At 38.2% G+C, this 19,283-nt stretch overlaps 2 protein-coding genes across 25 annotated transcripts in view; both read left to right on the plus strand.

Moving 5' to 3' along the window:
• mycbp2 (MYC binding protein 2) overlaps positions 1 to 11,110 on the plus strand; it is a 109,143-nt gene extending 98,033 nt beyond the window's left edge. For all 23 annotated transcript variants that reach the window (XM_079880710.1, XM_079880727.1, XM_079880731.1 and 20 more), the window contains 16 exons: positions 436 to 525; positions 642 to 722; positions 1,390 to 1,656; positions 1,744 to 2,027; positions 2,723 to 2,819; positions 3,009 to 3,128; positions 3,886 to 3,987; positions 4,105 to 4,233; positions 4,510 to 4,642; positions 5,464 to 5,567; positions 5,674 to 5,862; positions 5,950 to 6,057; positions 7,003 to 7,212; positions 7,610 to 7,717; positions 8,485 to 8,650; positions 10,267 to 11,110. In XM_079880710.1, the coding sequence (XP_079736836.1) occupies positions 436 to 525; positions 642 to 722; positions 1,390 to 1,656; positions 1,744 to 2,027; positions 2,723 to 2,819; positions 3,009 to 3,128; positions 3,886 to 3,987; positions 4,105 to 4,233; positions 4,510 to 4,642; positions 5,464 to 5,567; positions 5,674 to 5,862; positions 5,950 to 6,057; positions 7,003 to 7,212; positions 7,610 to 7,717; positions 8,485 to 8,650; positions 10,267 to 10,382 (2,304 nt within the window). In that variant the 3' untranslated portion in view covers positions 10,383 to 11,110. The remainder of the gene's footprint in view (positions 1 to 435; positions 526 to 641; positions 723 to 1,389; positions 1,657 to 1,743; positions 2,028 to 2,722; positions 2,820 to 3,008; positions 3,129 to 3,885; positions 3,988 to 4,104; positions 4,234 to 4,509; positions 4,643 to 5,463; positions 5,568 to 5,673; positions 5,863 to 5,949; positions 6,058 to 7,002; positions 7,213 to 7,609; positions 7,718 to 8,484; positions 8,651 to 10,266) is intronic.
• A 1,346-nt stretch (positions 11,111 to 12,456) lies between these two features.
• fbxl3a (F-box and leucine-rich repeat protein 3a) lies at positions 12,457 to 19,227 on the plus strand. Of its 2 annotated transcripts, none has more exons than XM_079880735.1 (5): positions 12,457 to 12,797; positions 13,398 to 13,779; positions 14,929 to 15,051; positions 15,143 to 15,314; positions 17,097 to 19,227. In XM_079880735.1, exons 1-5 carry the CDS (start codon positions 12,778 to 12,780, stop codon positions 17,735 to 17,737), a joined length of 1,338 nt encoding a protein of 445 aa, XP_079736861.1. In that variant the 5' UTR covers positions 12,457 to 12,777; the 3' UTR covers positions 17,738 to 19,227. The 2 variants fall into 2 exon arrangements, with proteins under 2 accessions (XP_079736861.1, XP_079736862.1); XM_079880736.1 differs by having other exon boundaries at positions 12,564 to 12,797; positions 13,407 to 13,779; positions 17,097 to 19,152.
• Positions 19,228 to 19,283: the final 56 nt, after the last annotated feature.

A 19,283-nucleotide genomic window follows, 5' to 3' on the forward strand; every position in this document is an offset into this window, starting at 1 on the left:
TTTACATCGTGTCTACACTATGTTGGTTATAATGAGAGGATTCATGAGCATGCAGAACTCAGTCAGTGAACAAGTGCTGAACTGTTTTGATTCTGTCTGATCTTAAACACCTCTGATTGGCCGTTACAATGCCCAACGCTGCTAAACGTAATACATACCTTTGACACACCTCAGAGCGTAAACTCAAATATGCAGGGGAGCGTTTGAAAACCATCTCAAACGGGTCACTAAGGCTGTTTTCACACAAATTGCAGTATTTTTATGTTATAAACGTTTGTACCACCATACCAGAAACATTGATTATACATCAAACACTTTTGTGTGAATTTTTATTTAATTTTTTTCTTAATTTTTCAGCATTTCAAACACCCATTTCCGGGTATTGTTTTAAGGGAAGGCAAATAGTATAATAGTCATGTTGATGTGTTCGTGTAGGTATTTGGAAAACTAATTTGTGGGGATGCAGAACCAACACCAGAACAAGAAGAGAAGAACCTGCTCTCCTCACCTGAGGGTGAAGACAAGGTCAGTACCAGCATCTGCCGTGTTTGGTGGCTCCTTACAATCATTGCTTAATGCCATATCAAGTGCTGAAGCATGAGATGAAATTGGTCAATTCTGTTTAAATGTTTCGTCTTCAGGCTCCATCTGATGCAGACTTGAAGGAACACATGGTTGGCATTATTTTCAGCAGGAGTAAACTGACCAACCTTCAGAAACAGGTAACACCATTAAAACTACTCTAGGCTCTCTAGAAAACCTAGTGAGCTGCCTAAAAATCAGAGACAAGTGTTGAATATAAATATACTTATAGTTAAATACAAATTTACAAATAAATACAAAAAATTGTTTAATCTAATGACAAATCGATTGTTTAGCCACTATTTCTGATTTATTAGAGTATTGCATTATTTGTTTAGCAACATGCTAAAGCAGCGTTTTCACTGTCTCCGGCATTCGCATACAATTGATGCATTTCACCCCCAGTGGCAGTCACATGGAACTGTCAAACTGGTCGTGAAGCAGCAGTTACCGACTTCTTATTCACCATGGTAAAATTAATGAATAATGAATGTATGAAAATATCCACACAAAACAAGTGTATTTGAAAGAAAAGCAAAGTGGTTTTTCTAGGGCTAATAAATGATAATAAGTATTTAACAATTATAAATTAATTATTTCAGATAGAATTATTCATAACTGCCCAATTTATAGTAGTAGTATTTATGATTATCATTTATTAGATGGTAGTTTGATGATATGCGTTTACCAGCCGTAGCGAACTTTTCCGTGAAGTGCACAAACAAACAAACTTAGTTTTGTCCTGATTTAGTTTGAAATGTCACACCAGTTCGTTCTTTGATTTCGCTTGACTGTTTGCCTCCTTAGGTATGTGCCCATATTGTCCAGGCCATCCGTATGGAGGCCACGCGTGTGCGGGAGGAATGGGAGCATGCCATCTCCAGCAAAGAGAACGCAAACTCTCAGCCCAGCGATGATGACGCCTCCTCTGATGCGTACTGCTTTGAGCTGTTGTCTATGGTGCTGGCCTTGAGTGGATCTAACGTTGGCCGGCAGTATCTAGCCCAGCAGCTCACCCTACTGCAGGACCTCTTTTCCCTACTTCACACTGCCTCGCCACGTGTCCAGAGACAGGTTTGTGAATGCATCACGAACCGCTAGTCTTAAACTTGACTTTTTTAGTATCAGGATCTGATATGCAACACTGTATTTGCCATGCAGGTGACGTCACTGCTCAGACGCGTTCTTCCTGAGGTCACTCCCATGCGCTTGGCCAGCGTCATTGGCGTAAAGGCGCTACCACCAGCAGACATCAGTGACATCATCCACTCCACTGAGAAGGGCGATTGGACCAAACTGGGCATATTAGATATGTTTCTGGGCTGCATCGCCAAGGCCCTCACTGTGCAGCTCAAGGCGAAGGGCACCACTATAGGTGGCACAGCTGGCATGGCAGCAGGCAAAGGGGTCACTACAGTCACCCTACCCATGATCTTCAACTCAAGGTCAGCTGGCTTGCAATTGGCCATTCACAAATTTAATTTGAGAATTGTTTAAAATACTTCGTAAAATTAAGTTAAAAGAAGATCACCCAAAAAATGAAACTTCTGTCATCATTTACTCACCCTCATGTCGTTCCAAACCCATAAGAAAAAAAAAAAAAAAAAGTGAAATGAAACCTGAAAGATTTCTGCCCCTCAATTGAAAGTTTGTTACACCAAAACATTGACGCTTCAAAAAGTTCATAAAGAGATTGTAAAGCAAATCCATATGAATCGAGCAGTTTAATCAAAAATGGTAAACAAAGCTTGAACATGCTTGCGTGACACACAAGAAAAAACTTTGGTTGGTTCTTTGGTTCTCGCACATCATTTGAGCTTCCAGCATTACTATACTTGATGTGCTCTATGTATGTGCATTGATTAATGTTTATATGAGGATAAAAGCCTAAATTAAACTTGTTCATTATATAAAGCAATCATGTCTCTTCAGAAGGCTTGGTTTAGATGCGGTTAGATGATTTATATGGATTATTTTTATGATGTCTTCATGAACTTCTCAAAGTTTTGGTGTAACTGACTTTCCGTAGATTTTAATTTGATTAAAAATATCTTCATTGTAACAAATGTTTTTTGCTGGCCACACTATTTTTTTATTAAAAATATGTATATTTAATAACCTTTTATTGGTGTTTGTGCAGCTACATACGGCGTGGATTGAGTCACTGGTGGATGAAGGGCTCCACTCCACCCCAGATCGCTGAGATTATCATTAAACTAGTCAAAGACATGGCTGCCGTGAGTAGTAATGGCCCATCTAATCCTGAACACCATTTTCATCTTAATATGCAGCAGATTTGCTGTTCAGCTGCATGTTTATGAATGATATAATGTATAATCTTTCACTGCTTAACTTGATCTCCTGCAGATGTGTTTAATGCCTTTGCAGAAATGGTCCTTCATCATTTAAGTGTCTTTTTACCCCAGGGACACCTCTCAGATGCCTGGTCCAGGGTGACTAAGAATGCTATTGCTGAGACCATCATTGCTCTCACTAAGATGGAAGAGGAGCATCGCTCTCCTGTGCGCTGCATTGCCACCACTCGGGTACGACTCCACTGCACTCACTCTGTCACAACTGAACATTTGCAAACTAGGTCAGTATTACTCAGGATCCTTCAGTTAGAGGTGTCAGATACAGATCAACAGCAGCATGAAATGCAACATTCCTAAAACAAATAATTACTTTTATTATATAGATGAATATGAACCGGTCCGAAGTCATGGAAAACCTGGAAACATCATGGAATTTTGTTTTTATTTCTATGCTTCAAGTCAAGTCACCTTCATTTATAGAGTGCTTTTAACAATATATTGTTTCAAAGCAGCTTTACAGTGATAATAGGAAATTAAAGTAACAGAGATGGTTTTGGCTTTACAGTAGCTGTAAAGTTACAGTAGCTGTACAGTAGTTATTGTCCAGCTAAAGTTAGTTTTGATTGATTCAATTCCATTGCAAAGATCATTAGTTATTAACTTAGGGGCCGCTAACACGATAGCGTTCTAACAGAAAACCCTTAATGCGATCTGGCTGCTCATTTGCACAACAACAGTGTGCAACACAACAACAGCTTTAAAATATTTACCTCAAAAGAAAAGCAAAAAAAAAATAAAAATGCTTACCTCAAAACATTATACCAACTAAAAATATAACACATAAATAACCTGTTTATAAATATATTAAAATAAATATAATCCTTATCCAGGACTGGAAATGACTTTAAAAATCATGGAAATTCACTGGGCAATGTGTGTTTTAAAGACTTCCATATAAAATTCAAATTGTTGTACTTCCTCTCTTTAGCTGTGGCTAGCATTGGCCTCTCTGTGTGTGCTGGACCAGGACCACGTGGACCGACTGTCTTCAGGTCGCTGGATGGGCAAAGATGGGCAGCAGAAGCAGATGGTACGGCACATTGGGCTAAATAGGCCTCTGGGATGCTATAAAGCACAATCAAGTTCATTACATTCCTTCAGCTGAGAATGAGCTCTTTACCTCTTCACCTTGACTTTTATTTCCCAGCCCATGTGTGATAACCATGACGACGGAGAGACGGCAGCCATCATTCTGTGTAATGCATGTGGAAACCTGTGCACTGACTGTGACCGGTTCCTCCATCTCCACCGGCGCACACGTTCCCACCAGAGACAGGTGAACCCGAGCGCTCACACAGATCCAATCAGTGTCAGTTTGATCAATTATGGTTCACAACTTGGGTTGAGAAGAATCGTGTAGTTACTGGCTGGTTGTTCAAAAACTTTGGTTGTTAAAAATACACGCTTGAGATTATTATAATAAATGGTACTTTAAAAAATATGGTATAATGATGATATAGTTATAAGAACACAAATGCAGGAATTGAATAGTTGGAGTTGGAATAAGAAATAGGATCTTATTAAATTTCTCGTAACACTATGTCTTGTGCAGGTCTTTAAGGAGGAGGAGGAAGCCATTAAAGTGGACCTACATGAAGGTTGTGGTAGAACCAAACTCTTTTGGCTCATGGCATTGGCTGATTCCAAGACCATGAAGGCCATGGTGGAGTTCCGTGAACACACAGGTGACTTTTCTTCAATTTGTAATCATGTTTAATAATCTAGAGAGAAGATGGGACATGTTGAGGAGAAGAGGGGAAATGGGAAATGTTGCAAACTAGACTCAAACTTTGTCAGTACTGCAGTGTTCATTTTTATTAAAAGACCATATTTGCCATTTGAATTGATTTACTCAGAGCTTTATTTTTCGAACAAAGTGTTTGTATAAAATATGATATAAATATAAAACATAGCATGTCCATTTGAATCAAGTATATAAATTCACAGTTAGAGCAATTATGGCTGTTACCTATGAAATGAAATCATACACAAAAGTAGTTGTAATTAATGTACAAGTTATAATAAATATTCTGATATATTTTAATAATTGGCTGGGCACTGTTATATTTCATATATATTGACTGTTTCAAGCTTTAGTTTTTTGGGAGTGTTTTCTTCATATTCAGTGTTTTCATAGCCGTTTTCTTTTATTGATTTATTTAATATTAATCACTTTATATAACCTACACAGTCAACAGCACTCACCTCTGAGACTGTAAATACAGCTACAGGTCACTACAACCCATCACGACATAAGCCTATAACAGAATATCAATACATGTTAGATAACAGATCAAATCAGAGCAATTCACATCAGGGGTGCTTTGCCCGCACAATTGAATTATCTTGGGCATTTTGGTCACTTTTGCGTAATTTCTGACCCTGACCGTTAACCGTTAGGCCACAGCTGTGATTCATCCTATTTTCAGAATTCTTTTTTATTTGAATTGTGGCTTTATTGTACAAATAGTTCTAGCTAAAATAGCATCATTGTAATGTCCTTCAGGTAAACCAGCTTCCAGTAGTTCAGACGCCTGCCGCTTCTGCGGCACCAGGAACGGCACAGAGCTGTCCGCTGTAGGAAGTGTATGTTCAGATCAAGACTGTCAGGTAATTCGCTCAAAATGTTAACCTTTTTTAGCAGAATGATATACTTTGTTTACACGGTTAAATGTTTTACTGGAATTGAGTGATCTTACAATCATATTGTGTATAGGAGTATGCAAAACTGGCCTGCAGTAAGACTCATCCGTGCGGCCACCCGTGTGGAGGGGTCAAAAATGAAGAGCTGTGTCTTCCCTGCCTACATGGTTGTTTCAAAACTGAAGCCTCTCTGAAACAGGATGCTGATGATATGTGCATGATTTGCTTCACTGAGGCTCTGTCTGCTGCCCCAGCAATCCAGGTACAACAGAATAATTCATGCATACATATAGTACATGCATACATACAGGAGATCAGCGTGTAATTATCTGCCCTGGCTTGTTTTCAGCTGGACTGCAGTCACGTGTTTCATCTTCAGTGCACAAGAAGGGTTCTGGAGAACCGCTGGCTTGGGCCTAGGATAACCTTCGGGTTCATGTCTTGCCCTATTTGCAAGGTAAATAAGCTAGTATGGACTCGCTTTAGGAGAGTTAAAGGTAGGGCTGAAAGATTAATCCAAATTGCAATATGGCTTAGTGTGATTATAAAATTACAGACTGTGATTTAATTGAAGTATATGCGCCATGCGTTTCAGAGTGAAGTGGGCTACTGTGTTCATTACTCGCGTGAAGCTCATGATCCAGAGTGGAAATGCAACATGCGCGAACCATCTTCCCAAGCTTGTAGTGAAAAGCGCTTAGGAAAGAGAATGGCTGTAAAGGACTGCTCACAGTTTTCTGCCAAAAAACCTTGGATGTTTAACATTTTAAAATGAAGAATTTAAGACATAAATATTTGTATTGTAATTTAACAGTTGTACTGTAAAATATTATTGTTTTTTTCTTAAATACCTTGCCATATATATTTTTATTTTACAGTGAAATAGTATTACTTCAATAGTAGTGTTTCTTATAGAAATGCACTAATATCACTTTTTCCAGAATGAGACTGATACCAATACTTTCATTTTTGGTACTCGCCGATACCAAGTTCTGATACCTGTATTTTTATTGCATTTGTAAAAAAAAAAGTATATAATTGAAGTAAAAATATCAGACACATCTCAATTATATTTTACCCCTAATTATATAGTTCAAGGGATAATTCATCCAGAAAAGTGAAAATTCTGTTATTTGCTCAATCCAAACTATGACTGATTTCTTCATAGAATGGGACATTTTGAAGTATGTTGGCAAAAATGATGATGAAGTGAGTAAAAGTTTGGGGTGAACTATTCCTTTAATGGCTGTGGCATCAAAACCAACCAAATCACATACAAAATCATGTTTTCTGCAAGAACCAAAGCCAGTCTCAACTCTATCAGCTAGACGGTGTTCATGATATCCAACGCTTAATGTGTCATTTATTTATTTATATCTGTGCTGTTTTTTTTTCTTTTAAGAACAAAATAAACCACTCTGTCCTAAAAGACCTGCTGGACCCAATCAAAGAGCTGTATGAGGACGTGAGGAGAAAGGCTTTAATGAGACTGGAGTATGAAGGACTACACAAGAGTGAAGCCATCACAATGTCTGGAGCTCGATTCCACAACAACCCCGCTGGATTTGCCATGAACAGATATGCTTACTACGTTTGCTTCAAGTGCAAAAAGGTTAGATCTTCATGTCACTCTGTCCCTGCGTGTTTTCTGTTTTGTATAGTGTTTGCAAATCTTCAGGGGAACTCAAAAGTTTTTCAAGAATCTTCCTGCTATATAGTGGCTGAGGAAACCTTAATAGAAGAAAGAAAGCATTTCTCGTTCTCCACAAAAGATACTAATTGGGTTTGAGTGAACTGTCCCCTTAGAGATGTCTCTGTTTACTTTGAATAAAATAGAAAAACATGGTTGACAAAAAAAAAGATGAAGCGCAGCTCACTCCTGTGGGGGAAGAGCTATTTGCTTGAAATGAGATTTAAACAGGCGTATCATAATCTGTTTAGAAGACATTGCCGTGATGAAGCTGTTTCTCCAGATGTTGTGCTAACAGTGGAACTTCTTACTCATCCAGGCCTATTTTGGGGGAGAAGCTCGCTGTGATGCGGAAGCAGGACAGGGTGATGATTATGATCCCCGTGAGCTCATCTGTGGAGCGTGCTCAGATGTGTCCAGAGCACAGGTCAGTGGGACAACAGTGTGTTTTGGGGTGGGGGTGAAGCACATTTCATTTGTGTGCCTGATTTTAAACACAATAGAGTGCTACAGGAATGAATCCCAAAACTTCTGGTTCTGTTGTCCTGAAGTCAATGGGTTTTTTAATGGGTTTTTGGTTAAATGCTTGAAATAAGGTCTGTGTTGAACTTAAGATATGTGGTATTACTGATGTATTTTATGTCATAGAATAAAATCTGGAGCTTGTTTTCTGCAATAATCCAAGTCAATGGAAATATCATATTTGCTTTTTGTCAAAGGAACCAAGGTGATGCTGGCCTACAAAAAAATCCCTGCAGCACTTCTGTTATACATTGGCCAGTGATTGTTATTGTATTGCATGAGGTCCGCTCACCCAAATGATTTAGATTTACAAATTTAAATATTTACTTTCATTTCAGTTAATCAGCAGGTCTGTTTTCAATCAACTTTAGGGTTTTTCAAAGTTCATTGGTGAATCGCATGAAACCATTTAAGAACATGTATTTCACATTAAAATAATTACATTGAAAAAAAATATATTACATTTTTAATCATATTGTTTTAAATTATATATATATATATTTAAAAAAAAATCATAACTGTTAAGTACATTTCTCCCCCAAATTTTCATCACAAAAGTGAACAACAAAAGTGTTTGGATGTTTTCAATACTTTATGGCTAATCATACCAAAACAGAGAAGGAATGTGGTTTTTAGTATGAGTTTGTTTAGACCTCTTTCTCTTTGTTGTAGATGTGCTCTAAACATGGGACAGATTTCCTGGAGTACAAATGTCGTTACTGTTGCTCTGTGGCTGTGTTCTTCTGCTTTGGGACGACACATTTTTGCAACGCCTGTCATGATGATTTCCAGAGGATGACCAGTGTCCCTAAAGAAGAGTTGCCCCATTGTCCTGCTGGTAAAACGCTTTTTCAATGTTTTAAAGGGATATTCACCCAAAAAAATGAAAATTTGCTGTTAATTTACTCACCCTCAGGCCATCCAATATGTAGGTGTTTTTCTTTTCTTTCAGTTTTTAGCTGAAGCCGTGGTCTTTGGTGATTCATATAATGCTAGTCAATGGTTGGCGTCACTTTGAGAGTCAAAAAAACATATAAAGGCAAAACAAAATTAATACACATGGCTCCTAACGATTTTGGCTCCTTCTTTTGCTAGAAGGTAATACCAAACAAAACAAACTGTTTACCCTTTTATATACTCCAACAAAATAGTCCCAATAATGGAAGTCCATGAATAGGCTCATTGGCCTCAATGCGTCAGTCCCTTAGTCCATAGAAATAAAAAGTAATAACGCAAATAATACTCATCAGTCTGATGAGTCTTTTTCTGCCTTGGGCAGCCAGCAAACTGAAAGTCCAGATGGAAAAATCCAGATGGGTTATCCTCCAGCTGAAGGAAAAAAAATATCCTCAGAGTATAGGATACAGGCGTATTTTCCAGACTAGAGCGTGGACCTATAAAGCAGCTCTGAAGTCTAATACACCGTGACTATTTTCAGAAATAATTTTTTGACCAATGCTCTTGAGTTAAGGTAGCAAAAGCATGCTATCTCACCACACACACAACCCTCTTCAAAATGGCCGCCCTTCTCTTTTTAAGGGTGGCCCATCATAATTAGTCCCTCTAACAAAAAGCATATGCAAATGCTCAAAATCAACATACTGTACATGCAGATGAAAAAAAAAAAAATGTAGGCATGGCACGAAATGTAGGCATCTGCAAGAAACTGAACTTTATTTACAACATTATTACCTTTAATCTAAAGCCTTGGCAAACAGTCTTGAGCTCGTTCATGACAGTCTGGAGCGCGAACTTCCTGTCCCATGTCATATGTGCGGGACCTCAAACATTGAGAATCTGGGAAAAGTCAATCTTCCCGATTGAGATCATGCATATATAGGATCCAGAATAAGCACAAGTTCCACTTTGATGAACAATAGAACATTGTTGTGAACAGTGTCAGCTCATGTGCGAGTTTGCTCCCGCACATATGTCATTATGCGTCAGGAAGTTTGCGTTCCTGACTCCTGTGAACACGCTCAGGACCGTTTGCAGAGTCTGTGGATTACAGGTAATAATGTTTCAGTTTCTTTTACAGACGATCATTACGCTTTATAAGATCTTAAATGAATCGTCAGGAGCCACGGGTATTCATTTTGTTTTGCTTGTATATGTTTTTGGGAGGGGGGGGGGGGGGTTACTTTCAAAGTGACGGTCGCCATTGGCTTGCATTATATAAATCACCAAGGACTACGGTTTCAGCTAAAAATCGTCTTTACTCTTTAACTGAAGAAAAAAAAACAACACTTACATCTTGGATGTCCTGAAGATGAGTAAATTAACAGCAAATTTTAATTTTTGGGTAAACTATTCCTTCAATAAAAACTTTTTGAAACTCATCCTTCTCTTGTTGAATGAGCTTTAGTTCTATTACAAGCTGTTTTCAGTTATTGAAACTTTAGCCAACAAATTGGCAAGACAGCATGTTGACTTTCTTTCATTCCTCCCTCACAGGACCAAAAGGAAAACAGTTGGAAGGAAGCGAGTGTCCCCTGCATGTGGTACATCCTCCCACCGGAGAAGAGTTTGCGCTGGGCTGCGGTGTGTGTAGAAATGCCCATACCTTCTAAACGCCATGGTCCTGTAATGATCTCTCTCTCTCTATATATATATTCACCCTCCTGTGGCGGCTGACTCCCTCTTCAGCACAGCCTGAGAGCAGATACTAACCGGATGTCCCATGCTGAGGGCGCTGGGACTGGCCGCCGTGCTCCAGGGTGCATCATCCCTCTCTTTAGACACTGAAGAATGGAAAAAAAAGAACAAAAAAAAAAACAAATCAAACGTTGTGACGTGTTTGCATGCAGCCGTTGTAACCCTGCGGCTTGTATAAACGTTGCACACCTCTTGACCACTGAAGTCTAACAATGTATGGAGGATTTTGAACCGAATCGGAGACCACCATGGATGGGCCATGATTTAAGCTTCTCAAATACAAATTAAAGATTCTATTGTTGTATGTTAACTATGTTTTCGTAATCCTGTACAGTATTCCTTCACTTTGGAGTGCATCATGGTTTGACGGCTAAAGATTCAAATGCTATAAGAGGACTTTAGAATGTTACGCTGGAGGAAAATAGTGTACGATTTATCTAATCTTGTATATAAAGACAGTAACCCTTCATATGTGTATTCCGATGTTGCTACTCTACACTTCAGTTTTCTTTGATATTCTGGGTTATGTTTTGAGCCAGAACTTTTAATGAAGTGCAATACTTGGGTGTGCCTCCTCGCAGATGTAAACATATGGAATGTATGTCAATAAAGCCACTGTACATTTTTATACAGTGATACACAGGCTCTTGTGTTTTCCCCGGCAAGTACAATATCATTTCTGTAGTCAGAATGTTATCCAGGGGCTTATTGTCTGCGGTGTCTGCCCTTTTGTCTCAATGACGTGGTATAAAACCATTTTTCTGTTATTTTAATTCAAAACAAAAGGTGAGTATGTTCTGCTTTTGTATTGTAAGAACATCTTTGGGGCCAGTCTTCACACCAAATCGAAGAAACGCGAGGCAAAACGAGATATATTAGAAATTGTGGCTATTTAGTGGTTGTTTTGGAGGCATATAGGAAGGAATGTTTGGGGGGTGGGGGTGATAAACAGCTGCTGTAAAAGACAAAAAATGCAACTTGTGAATATGCTTTGTATTATTATCTGTGGATGGAGCTGAATGGTAATAATAAACCGGGTTCTCTGTTCAGCAAGGTACATTACAAAAGGAGTGTCGTGTGCTTTTTTCCCCATCTCATTCATTCATGAAATATGTAAGTTTGAAAATGAAAGCAGCAAAATAGACGACAAATGGGCAGAGCTTGGCGACCCGAGCGTCGTTTCTAATGCTGTACGTCTAAAGACTTGAAATATGTGCGACTCGAGGCTGCATACGATTTTGTTGTGTAAATTTAGTCATAAATATGCCACGTCAGAGCAGTTTGCCCTTGGCTCTGTGGTATCTGTGCTGTATGTGAAAAAGATGCAAGAAATACTTTCTTGTAACGTTACTTCAGAATCCAAATAGATGTGAGAAACAAAGCAAATCGGTATCGTCGTTGGCTGCCGTCTTGCCGTATTTTGAATGGATCAAATGTAATTTAATGTGAGGTGATTTTCAAACTGTAGTCTTAAATGTAAAATAATATTAAGTATAATCTTTTCAAAAAAATTAAAGCCTAACACTGTAATTATCTACAACATTTGGATATAGCCGGTAGGAAACGATATAACAATAATAATAGTAACCTTTTTTTCAGTGTCATTTTCACCGAAACGATCCAGACCAGACATAGATGTGTATAATATATATCTATGGTCCACTGACTGGTCTATCTATACTCTACACAGTTCAGTTGTGGTCCAGTAGGCGTTATTGTCACGTGGCACGTGACATTTTTCTCCGCTGGCTCGACTAATCACAGTAGCTTGTTTGTTTTAGAGTTTGTTTTTAATTTTCTATTTGTATATCACTCAGATACTAATCGTTGGAAATTGCACATTAAAAGGCGTATATTTCCTAAGTGTCTAAGATAAAAACCGAATGCTGCTCTATGCGCTATGAGGTGTGTGTTCATCTTTCTGAGCCGCCGTGCGCCCCCTAGAGGAAGAGCCAGTTTTATTTAGAAATACAGCACTCACTCGCAGCCGCTCAATGCTATTCTCTCTCACACTCGACAACAAGTTAGGCCTACAACATCGCCATTTTCAGCGTTGAGAGGAGGCGGGGACGCTGAAATCTCCCGCGGTACAGAACAGAAGTAGGTCAACTAGAAATATCGACGAGACATACGCACTCAGACTCCCGAAAAAACGAGATATAACCTCATAAATCTGCGCTCATTCGTTTCCAATGCGTGCGTTCTGCTCTACTCTGATGCGTTCAGGTTCCTGTCCGGGTTGACATTCTCACGAGTTATCAGGATTTTGTTTGTTTTTCACTGTTTGCGAGCGAGCTGAACGGAGATAACATGAGCAATACGCAAACCAGGTAAACACGGGATTCGCAGCCGCGCAGGAAGGCTGTTGGTGGCTTAATCTAACTAGATCACTGGCTCCATGACTAAATATATGTGTAGGATGTGTAGAACGGGCTGATTATGTTTTTAATAATGGATAATATCCCTGCCATGTAATTGAGACGTGTGTTTAGCCGAAGAGGACTCACTTGCACTTGTTTCTAGGAAAGTTCAGAGCCATTTAAACGTGTCATATATAACGTTAGGCCTATTTTAAAAAATGACACGTTTTATATATATGACACGTTGTATGTATGTGTGTATATATGCATGTGTATGTGTGTATATATATATATATATATATATATATATATATATATGCAACGTGTCATTTTATTTATATATATATATATATATGCAACGTGTCATTTTATTTATTTATTTATTTATTTATTTACCTATTTATATATATATAAGTATATATATATATATATATATATATATATATATATATATATATATATATATATATATAAAATGGTCTAATAATTGTTTTAGGATGCTTCTCTTTTCTTTGTGTGTATTTTAATTTTTCACTCGGCTGTTTATACTTCACTCCTCATGCTTCACAGTTCTCTCAGGCCCCCGAGAATGAAGAGGAGGTTGAGCAGAGAGCGAGAGGACAGCAGCACCTCGTCCTGCGCTGGGCCGACGGACTCCTGCAAGCGGGTCAAACAGCCCGACGAGGACTCCGGAGAGCAGATGTCCCCCTGGACTCGACTGCCCCAGGAGATCCTGCTTCACATCTTTCAGTACCTGCCGCTCCTGGACCGTGCCTTCGCCTCACAGGTCTGTCGCTGCTGGAACCAGGCCTTCCACATGCCCGAGCTGTGGAGGTGCTTCGAGTTTGAGCTCAATCAGCCTGCCAGCTCTTACCTGAAGGCCACACATCCTGACCTGATCAAGCAGATCATAAAGAGGCACTCCAATCATTTACAGTACGTCAGCTTCAAGGTGAGAGGCACATGAGGACGTTCATGGTTACCCAATTACTGCTTTAAACATTACAGCTCACAAATCATGCTGGCCTTAAAGGGATGGTATGAAATATTTACTCGCCCTCATATCATTCCAAACCTGTATGACTTTCTTTGTTTTACTGAACACACAAGATATACTCTGCAAACACCTAACACTTTTGGCTCCCATTGACTTCCATTGTATTTTTTTTATCAGTGGGAACCGAAACTGTTTGTTTCACAACATTCTTCAAAATGTCATGTTCTGCAGAAAAAACACAGGTTTGGAATGACAGGATTTTAATATTTGAGTGAACTAACCCTTTAAAGAGACAGTTAACTAAAAAATGAAAATGAAAATCATTACCAAATTATTACAAATCTATTAGAGATGGAAAATCGAATTTCTGTTCCTCCATTAAAAGTCCATTCCACCAAAAATTTAATTATTAATTAACTATTAACTATTATTAACTATTAACTATACTATTATTAACTATTAATTACTGCACATTAATAGAGAACATGGAAATTGAATATGGTAGATATGATATACTTGGTAAATATGGTAGACTTGGATTCAACCTGCTCAATATCGATTACTTTTACAATGTCTTTATGAACATTTTGAACCAATTTTGTTGGAATGGACTGAAGTCTCTGAAGTTTCATTCAAAAAAATCTTCATTTGTTTCGTCTTTTGGGTTTTTTTGTCATGAGGGTGAGTAAATAAGGAAATAATGTAGATATGTAGACTTGCATTACTAAAGAATTCAGTAGATGTGTGCAATTTTACAGTGGCTTTGAACATAAAACATTTGAATATCTGATCAAAACCTAAAATGCATTAGTAGATGCTAAGATATTGCAATAATACTGATCTGCCTGCATTGACACCATTATATGAGAACTGAACTGAGCTGGACGATGTCATCACAGTTTTCTCCAGAGCGGCTGTATATATATAACTTTTTTACAACAAAAATGAACTTAAGCTGGACTGTGACGCTATTTTCTTCTGGAATCAAACTTTGCTGCATTATTTTCCTGTTATCTCTGTAAAGCTGCTTTGATACAATCTGTATTGTAAAAAGTGCTTTATAAATAAAGGTGACTTGACTTTGTTTGTGTTGTGTTTGCACAGGTGGACAGCAGCACAGAATCAGCCGAGGCTGCGTGTGACATCTTGTCTCAGCTGGTGAACTGCTCTCTGAAGACTCTTGGACTGATCTCCACTGCTCGACCAAGCTTCATGGAGCTTCCCAAGGTATCAGGACATGCGTCATATGGCAGAGTCGTGTGTTACTTAGGACGATGGGCTGGATGTTTCCTGATGTTTTATTGTTTCCTCTTTTCAGTCCCACTTCATCTCTGCACTAACCGTGGTGTTCGTCAACTCCAAGTCTCTTTCGTCTCTGAAAATTGATGACACGCCAGTGGATGATCCTTCGCTCAAGGTCCTGGTGGCCAACAACAGCGACACACTCAAGCTGTTGAAGATGAGCAGCTGCCCTCATGTTTCTCCTGCAGGTATGACATGTGTTACTTCAGGGACTGGGGGTTCTTGGGATCCAATAAATCATTATAATGCAGCCAAAGATGATTTACAGGAAACATAAATATTTAATTGACCTTCCGAGTCTTTCGTTCATTTGTCACGTGACAGACACAATGATCGGATCGTTCATGAATGACCCATTACTAGCAAGTTCATGAAATACTCTTCACCATGTTCAATAGCTTGAACACACTCTTTTATTTAAAAAGCAAAATATTAATACCAGTGGTTACAAATTCAATTAAAATATAGTATGTAGTAAATATTCTCAAGTAAATTGAAATATTTTGCATGTTTGCAACACTTACACAAACTACGAGTAATAGATAGCATTACTACAAATAAAGTAAACAGTGATTGGCATCTAAAAGCAGTATTAAGTAAACATTCAGAATAAATACTAAAGTAATCAAATGTGAAACAAACTACTTGCACTACCGTTCAAAAGTTTGGGTTCAGTAAGAATTACAAAATAATATTAATACTTTTATTTAGAAATGATGCATTAAATTGATCAAAAGTGACAGTAAAGACATTTGTAACGTTACAAAATATGTCCGTTTCAAATAAATGCTGCTCTTCTGAACTTTGTTCATCGAAGAATCCTAAAAAAAGTACTATAGTTTTCCACAAAAATATTAGGCAACACAACTGTTTTCAACATTATTAATAATAAATGTTTCTTGAGCAGCAAATCAGCATATTCGAATGATTTCTGAAGGGTCATGTGACTAGAATAATACCTTTGCCATCACAGGAATAAATTACATTTTAAAAATATATGAAAATATTGTTTTAAATCTTATTAATACTTCACAATATTATTGTTTTTACTGTATTTTTGTTCAAATAAATGCAGTCTTGTTGAGCATAAGAGACTTCTTTCAAAAGCATAAAAGAAAATCTTGCCAGCCCCAAACGGTAGTGTAAATGATTGTATTTGAATAGAAAAGGTACAGAAACAAACTAAATATATCGGCTAATTACACATGTATAATAGCATGCTATTATCACCTACAACAGTAAAGTCTGTGACTCAATCTCTATTCGTCACATGCTGTTAATAAACAAGGTGTGTACAGGCAGAATATGATAACTTATGTTTATGGCTTATTGACATGCCTATGAGACTGGCTTGCCAACTCAATGGAAAAGAAAAACAAAAACAAAATGTTACCTTTGCTGTCCTCATAAAGCCTACCGTAATTATTGTAATAGATGCGCACCAATGTTTTCACTCTTGCTGGCTTGACTGATGGGACTAGCGGTGGTGTATAAAGATTTCTTACAGGCCCGTTTAGCTCCTATTGGAGGACGGTGTACTTTCATACACTTCAGTATGATTCAAAAATAGAATTAAACAACAAAAACGAATCTTTTCATGAAGTTTGTTCTCATAAGTCCCTCTGTGGGTTTTAAAGGGATTGTTCACCCAAATATTACAATTCTGTGATTTATACTCTGCCTCATTTCATTGCAAACCTACATGACTTTCTCTCTCTCTCTCCCATTAATGCCAAAAATGAAAGTTGAAACCGTATTCTTAACTGCTTTTCTCCATATGGTAAAAGTCAATAGGGTTTAAAAAAAAAAAAGTTTCAAACTGACAAAAAAAGTACATGACGAATTTCACTTTCATTCAATTATATAAGGTCATTATAGGTCAACTATTTAAGTAATTAGAAAAATTGATATTAAATGGATAGTTCCAAAAATGAAAATTGTCATCATTTACTCGCCTTCTGTTGCTGCAGGTATTCTGTGTGTCGCTGATCAGTGTCACGGTCTGAGAGAACTGGCTCTGAACTATCACTTACTGAGCGACGATCTCCTCCTGGCGCTTTCCTCGGAGAAACACGTGCACCTCGAGCACCTTCGCATAGACGTGGTGAGCGAGAACCCCGGTCAGCAGTTCCACACCATCAAGAAGAGCAGCTGGGACGCCATGCTGCGCCACTCGCCCAAGTTCAGCCTGGTCATGTACTTCTTCCTGTACGAGGACGAGTTCGGGCCCTTCTTCCGCGACGAGATCCCCGTCACGCACCTGTACTTCGGCCGCTCGGTCAGCAAGGAGGTCCTGGGCCGCGTGGGCATGAACTGCCCCCGTCTGGTGGAGCTGGTGGTGTGCGCCAACGGGCTCCGGCCGCTGGACGAGGAGCTGATTCGCATCGCTGAGCGCTGCCAGCACCTGTCGGCCATCGGGCTGGGCGAGTGCGAGGTCTCCTGCGGTGCTTTCGTGGAGTTCGTGAAGATGTGTGGCCGCCGCCTCTCTCAGCTGTCTATCATGGAGGAGGTGCTCATCCCAGACCACAAATACAGCCTGGATGAGATCCACTGGGAAGTGTCCAAGCACCTGGGGCGGGTTTGGTTTCCAGATATGATGCCCACCTGGTGAAATGCACAACGATTGCTTTCAAAAGACCATTGAAAAGTACGCCTAAGCCTTTGGAAATATGGGCTTTTTATGTGGTCTTCAGTTCATTCTCACGGTTTGTACATAGATTTGATTTGAGATGTAAATTCCCTCACTGCTCATGATTAATGTGGACTGTTGTGTTAAAGGGATAGTTCACCCAAACAATTCTGTCATTTACTCACCCTCATTTCAAACCTGTGTGAACTGTGGGACATAAAAGAAGATATTTTGAAGAATGTTGGTAACCCAACAGTTTTGGTGACCATTGACATTGACAAAAAAACAACAAAAAAATTTTTCTATAATATATGTTCCACAGGATAAAGACGTTTGGAATGACATGAGGGTGATCGTTTTCATTTCTGTGGGAAATATCCCTTTAATGGCATGTTGTGGCAAATTTATACTTAAATGAATCTTACAAAAGCTTATTGAGGTCATATTTAACTCTAAAATTTAAAGAAATGACAATTATATTTGTTTATATTTTGCATCAAAAAGAAATTTAATTAAGATTATTGTTATTGTGACATTATTTAAATAACAATTAAGCGTTTTCCCCATCTCTTTAATAATGCAGAGTTATTATTTGATTTGTTAATCCCATTAGATTGTCATTACAGTAATGTTCTATTTTTTTAATCAGCGTAAAGACACTACAACAACTTAGTTCCGTGATGTATATTATTTCTTAAAAATATTTTTTTCCTCTGCATGACAATTTTAGGGATTGTGGGTCACAATACAACAACAAAAATTGAGGTTATTTGCGAAAAATATTTTTGTAACATTTACTAACTAGATAGAGCATCGCTGTACACATCAAACCATGTATATATGTTACATTTTCAGATTATATTGCAAAATATGTGTGGAGGTGGGAGTAGGGTTGCAAAGGGGTGGAAAATTTCCGGTAAATTTCCGGAAAGTTTCCGGTAAATTTCCATGGGAAGTTAAGCTGGGGAATTTTGGAAATATTCCATATTATAAACTTTCCATGGGAATAATGGGAATTATGGGAATTAATGGGAATTTAGGGGAACTAACTGGGAATTAATTGTAATGTAATACATATCAAAGCATAAATATAAACAGAAGTCCTATAATTTGCCGACATGTGTTATTCATATCAGACAAACATAGTGGAAGTAACTATAAAGTTTACTCTATTCTTCTCAGTTCACCGGCCACTTTCTTGCATTTATTTCGGGAGAAACTGATTAATTCACGTGCTGTAAATCCGACTGACAGGACAACATTGCGGCGCCCATCTCATGTTATAGTAAAGATTATTTATAAAGGTTTATAAACAACCAAACACACTCACTTACACGTATTTGAGAATCGGAATATCAGATAGGCTAGTTGATGACATGGTTAGCAAGTTTGTGAATATTTTGAATAAAAAAGGAAAAGCGATTAAATCGGAATCGGCTAAAATCAGTGTCGGCAGGTCAAACAACTCAATGAAAAATCGGAAATCGGAATTGGCCTAGAAAATTGTAATCGGTGCATCTCTATTTAG

This window comes from Squalius cephalus (genome assembly GCF_949319135.1).
Source record: "Squalius cephalus genome assembly, chromosome: 9".
In the NCBI taxonomy this organism is placed as follows: Eukaryota; Metazoa; Chordata; class Actinopteri; order Cypriniformes; family Leuciscidae; genus Squalius; species Squalius cephalus.

Excerpts from the sequence above, each read along its gene's own strand:
- fbxl3a (XM_079880735.1), top strand. The coding sequence starts at position 12,778 with ATGAGCAATACGCAAACCAG. Across the intron at positions 12,798-13,397 it reads ATGAGCAATACGCAAACCAG|TTCTCTCAGGCCCCCGAGAA; the intron begins GTAAACACGGGA and ends CATGCTTCACAG. Across the intron at positions 15,315-17,096 it reads CCCTCATGTTTCTCCTGCAG|GTATTCTGTGTGTCGCTGAT; the intron begins GTATGACATGTG and ends CTGTTGCTGCAG.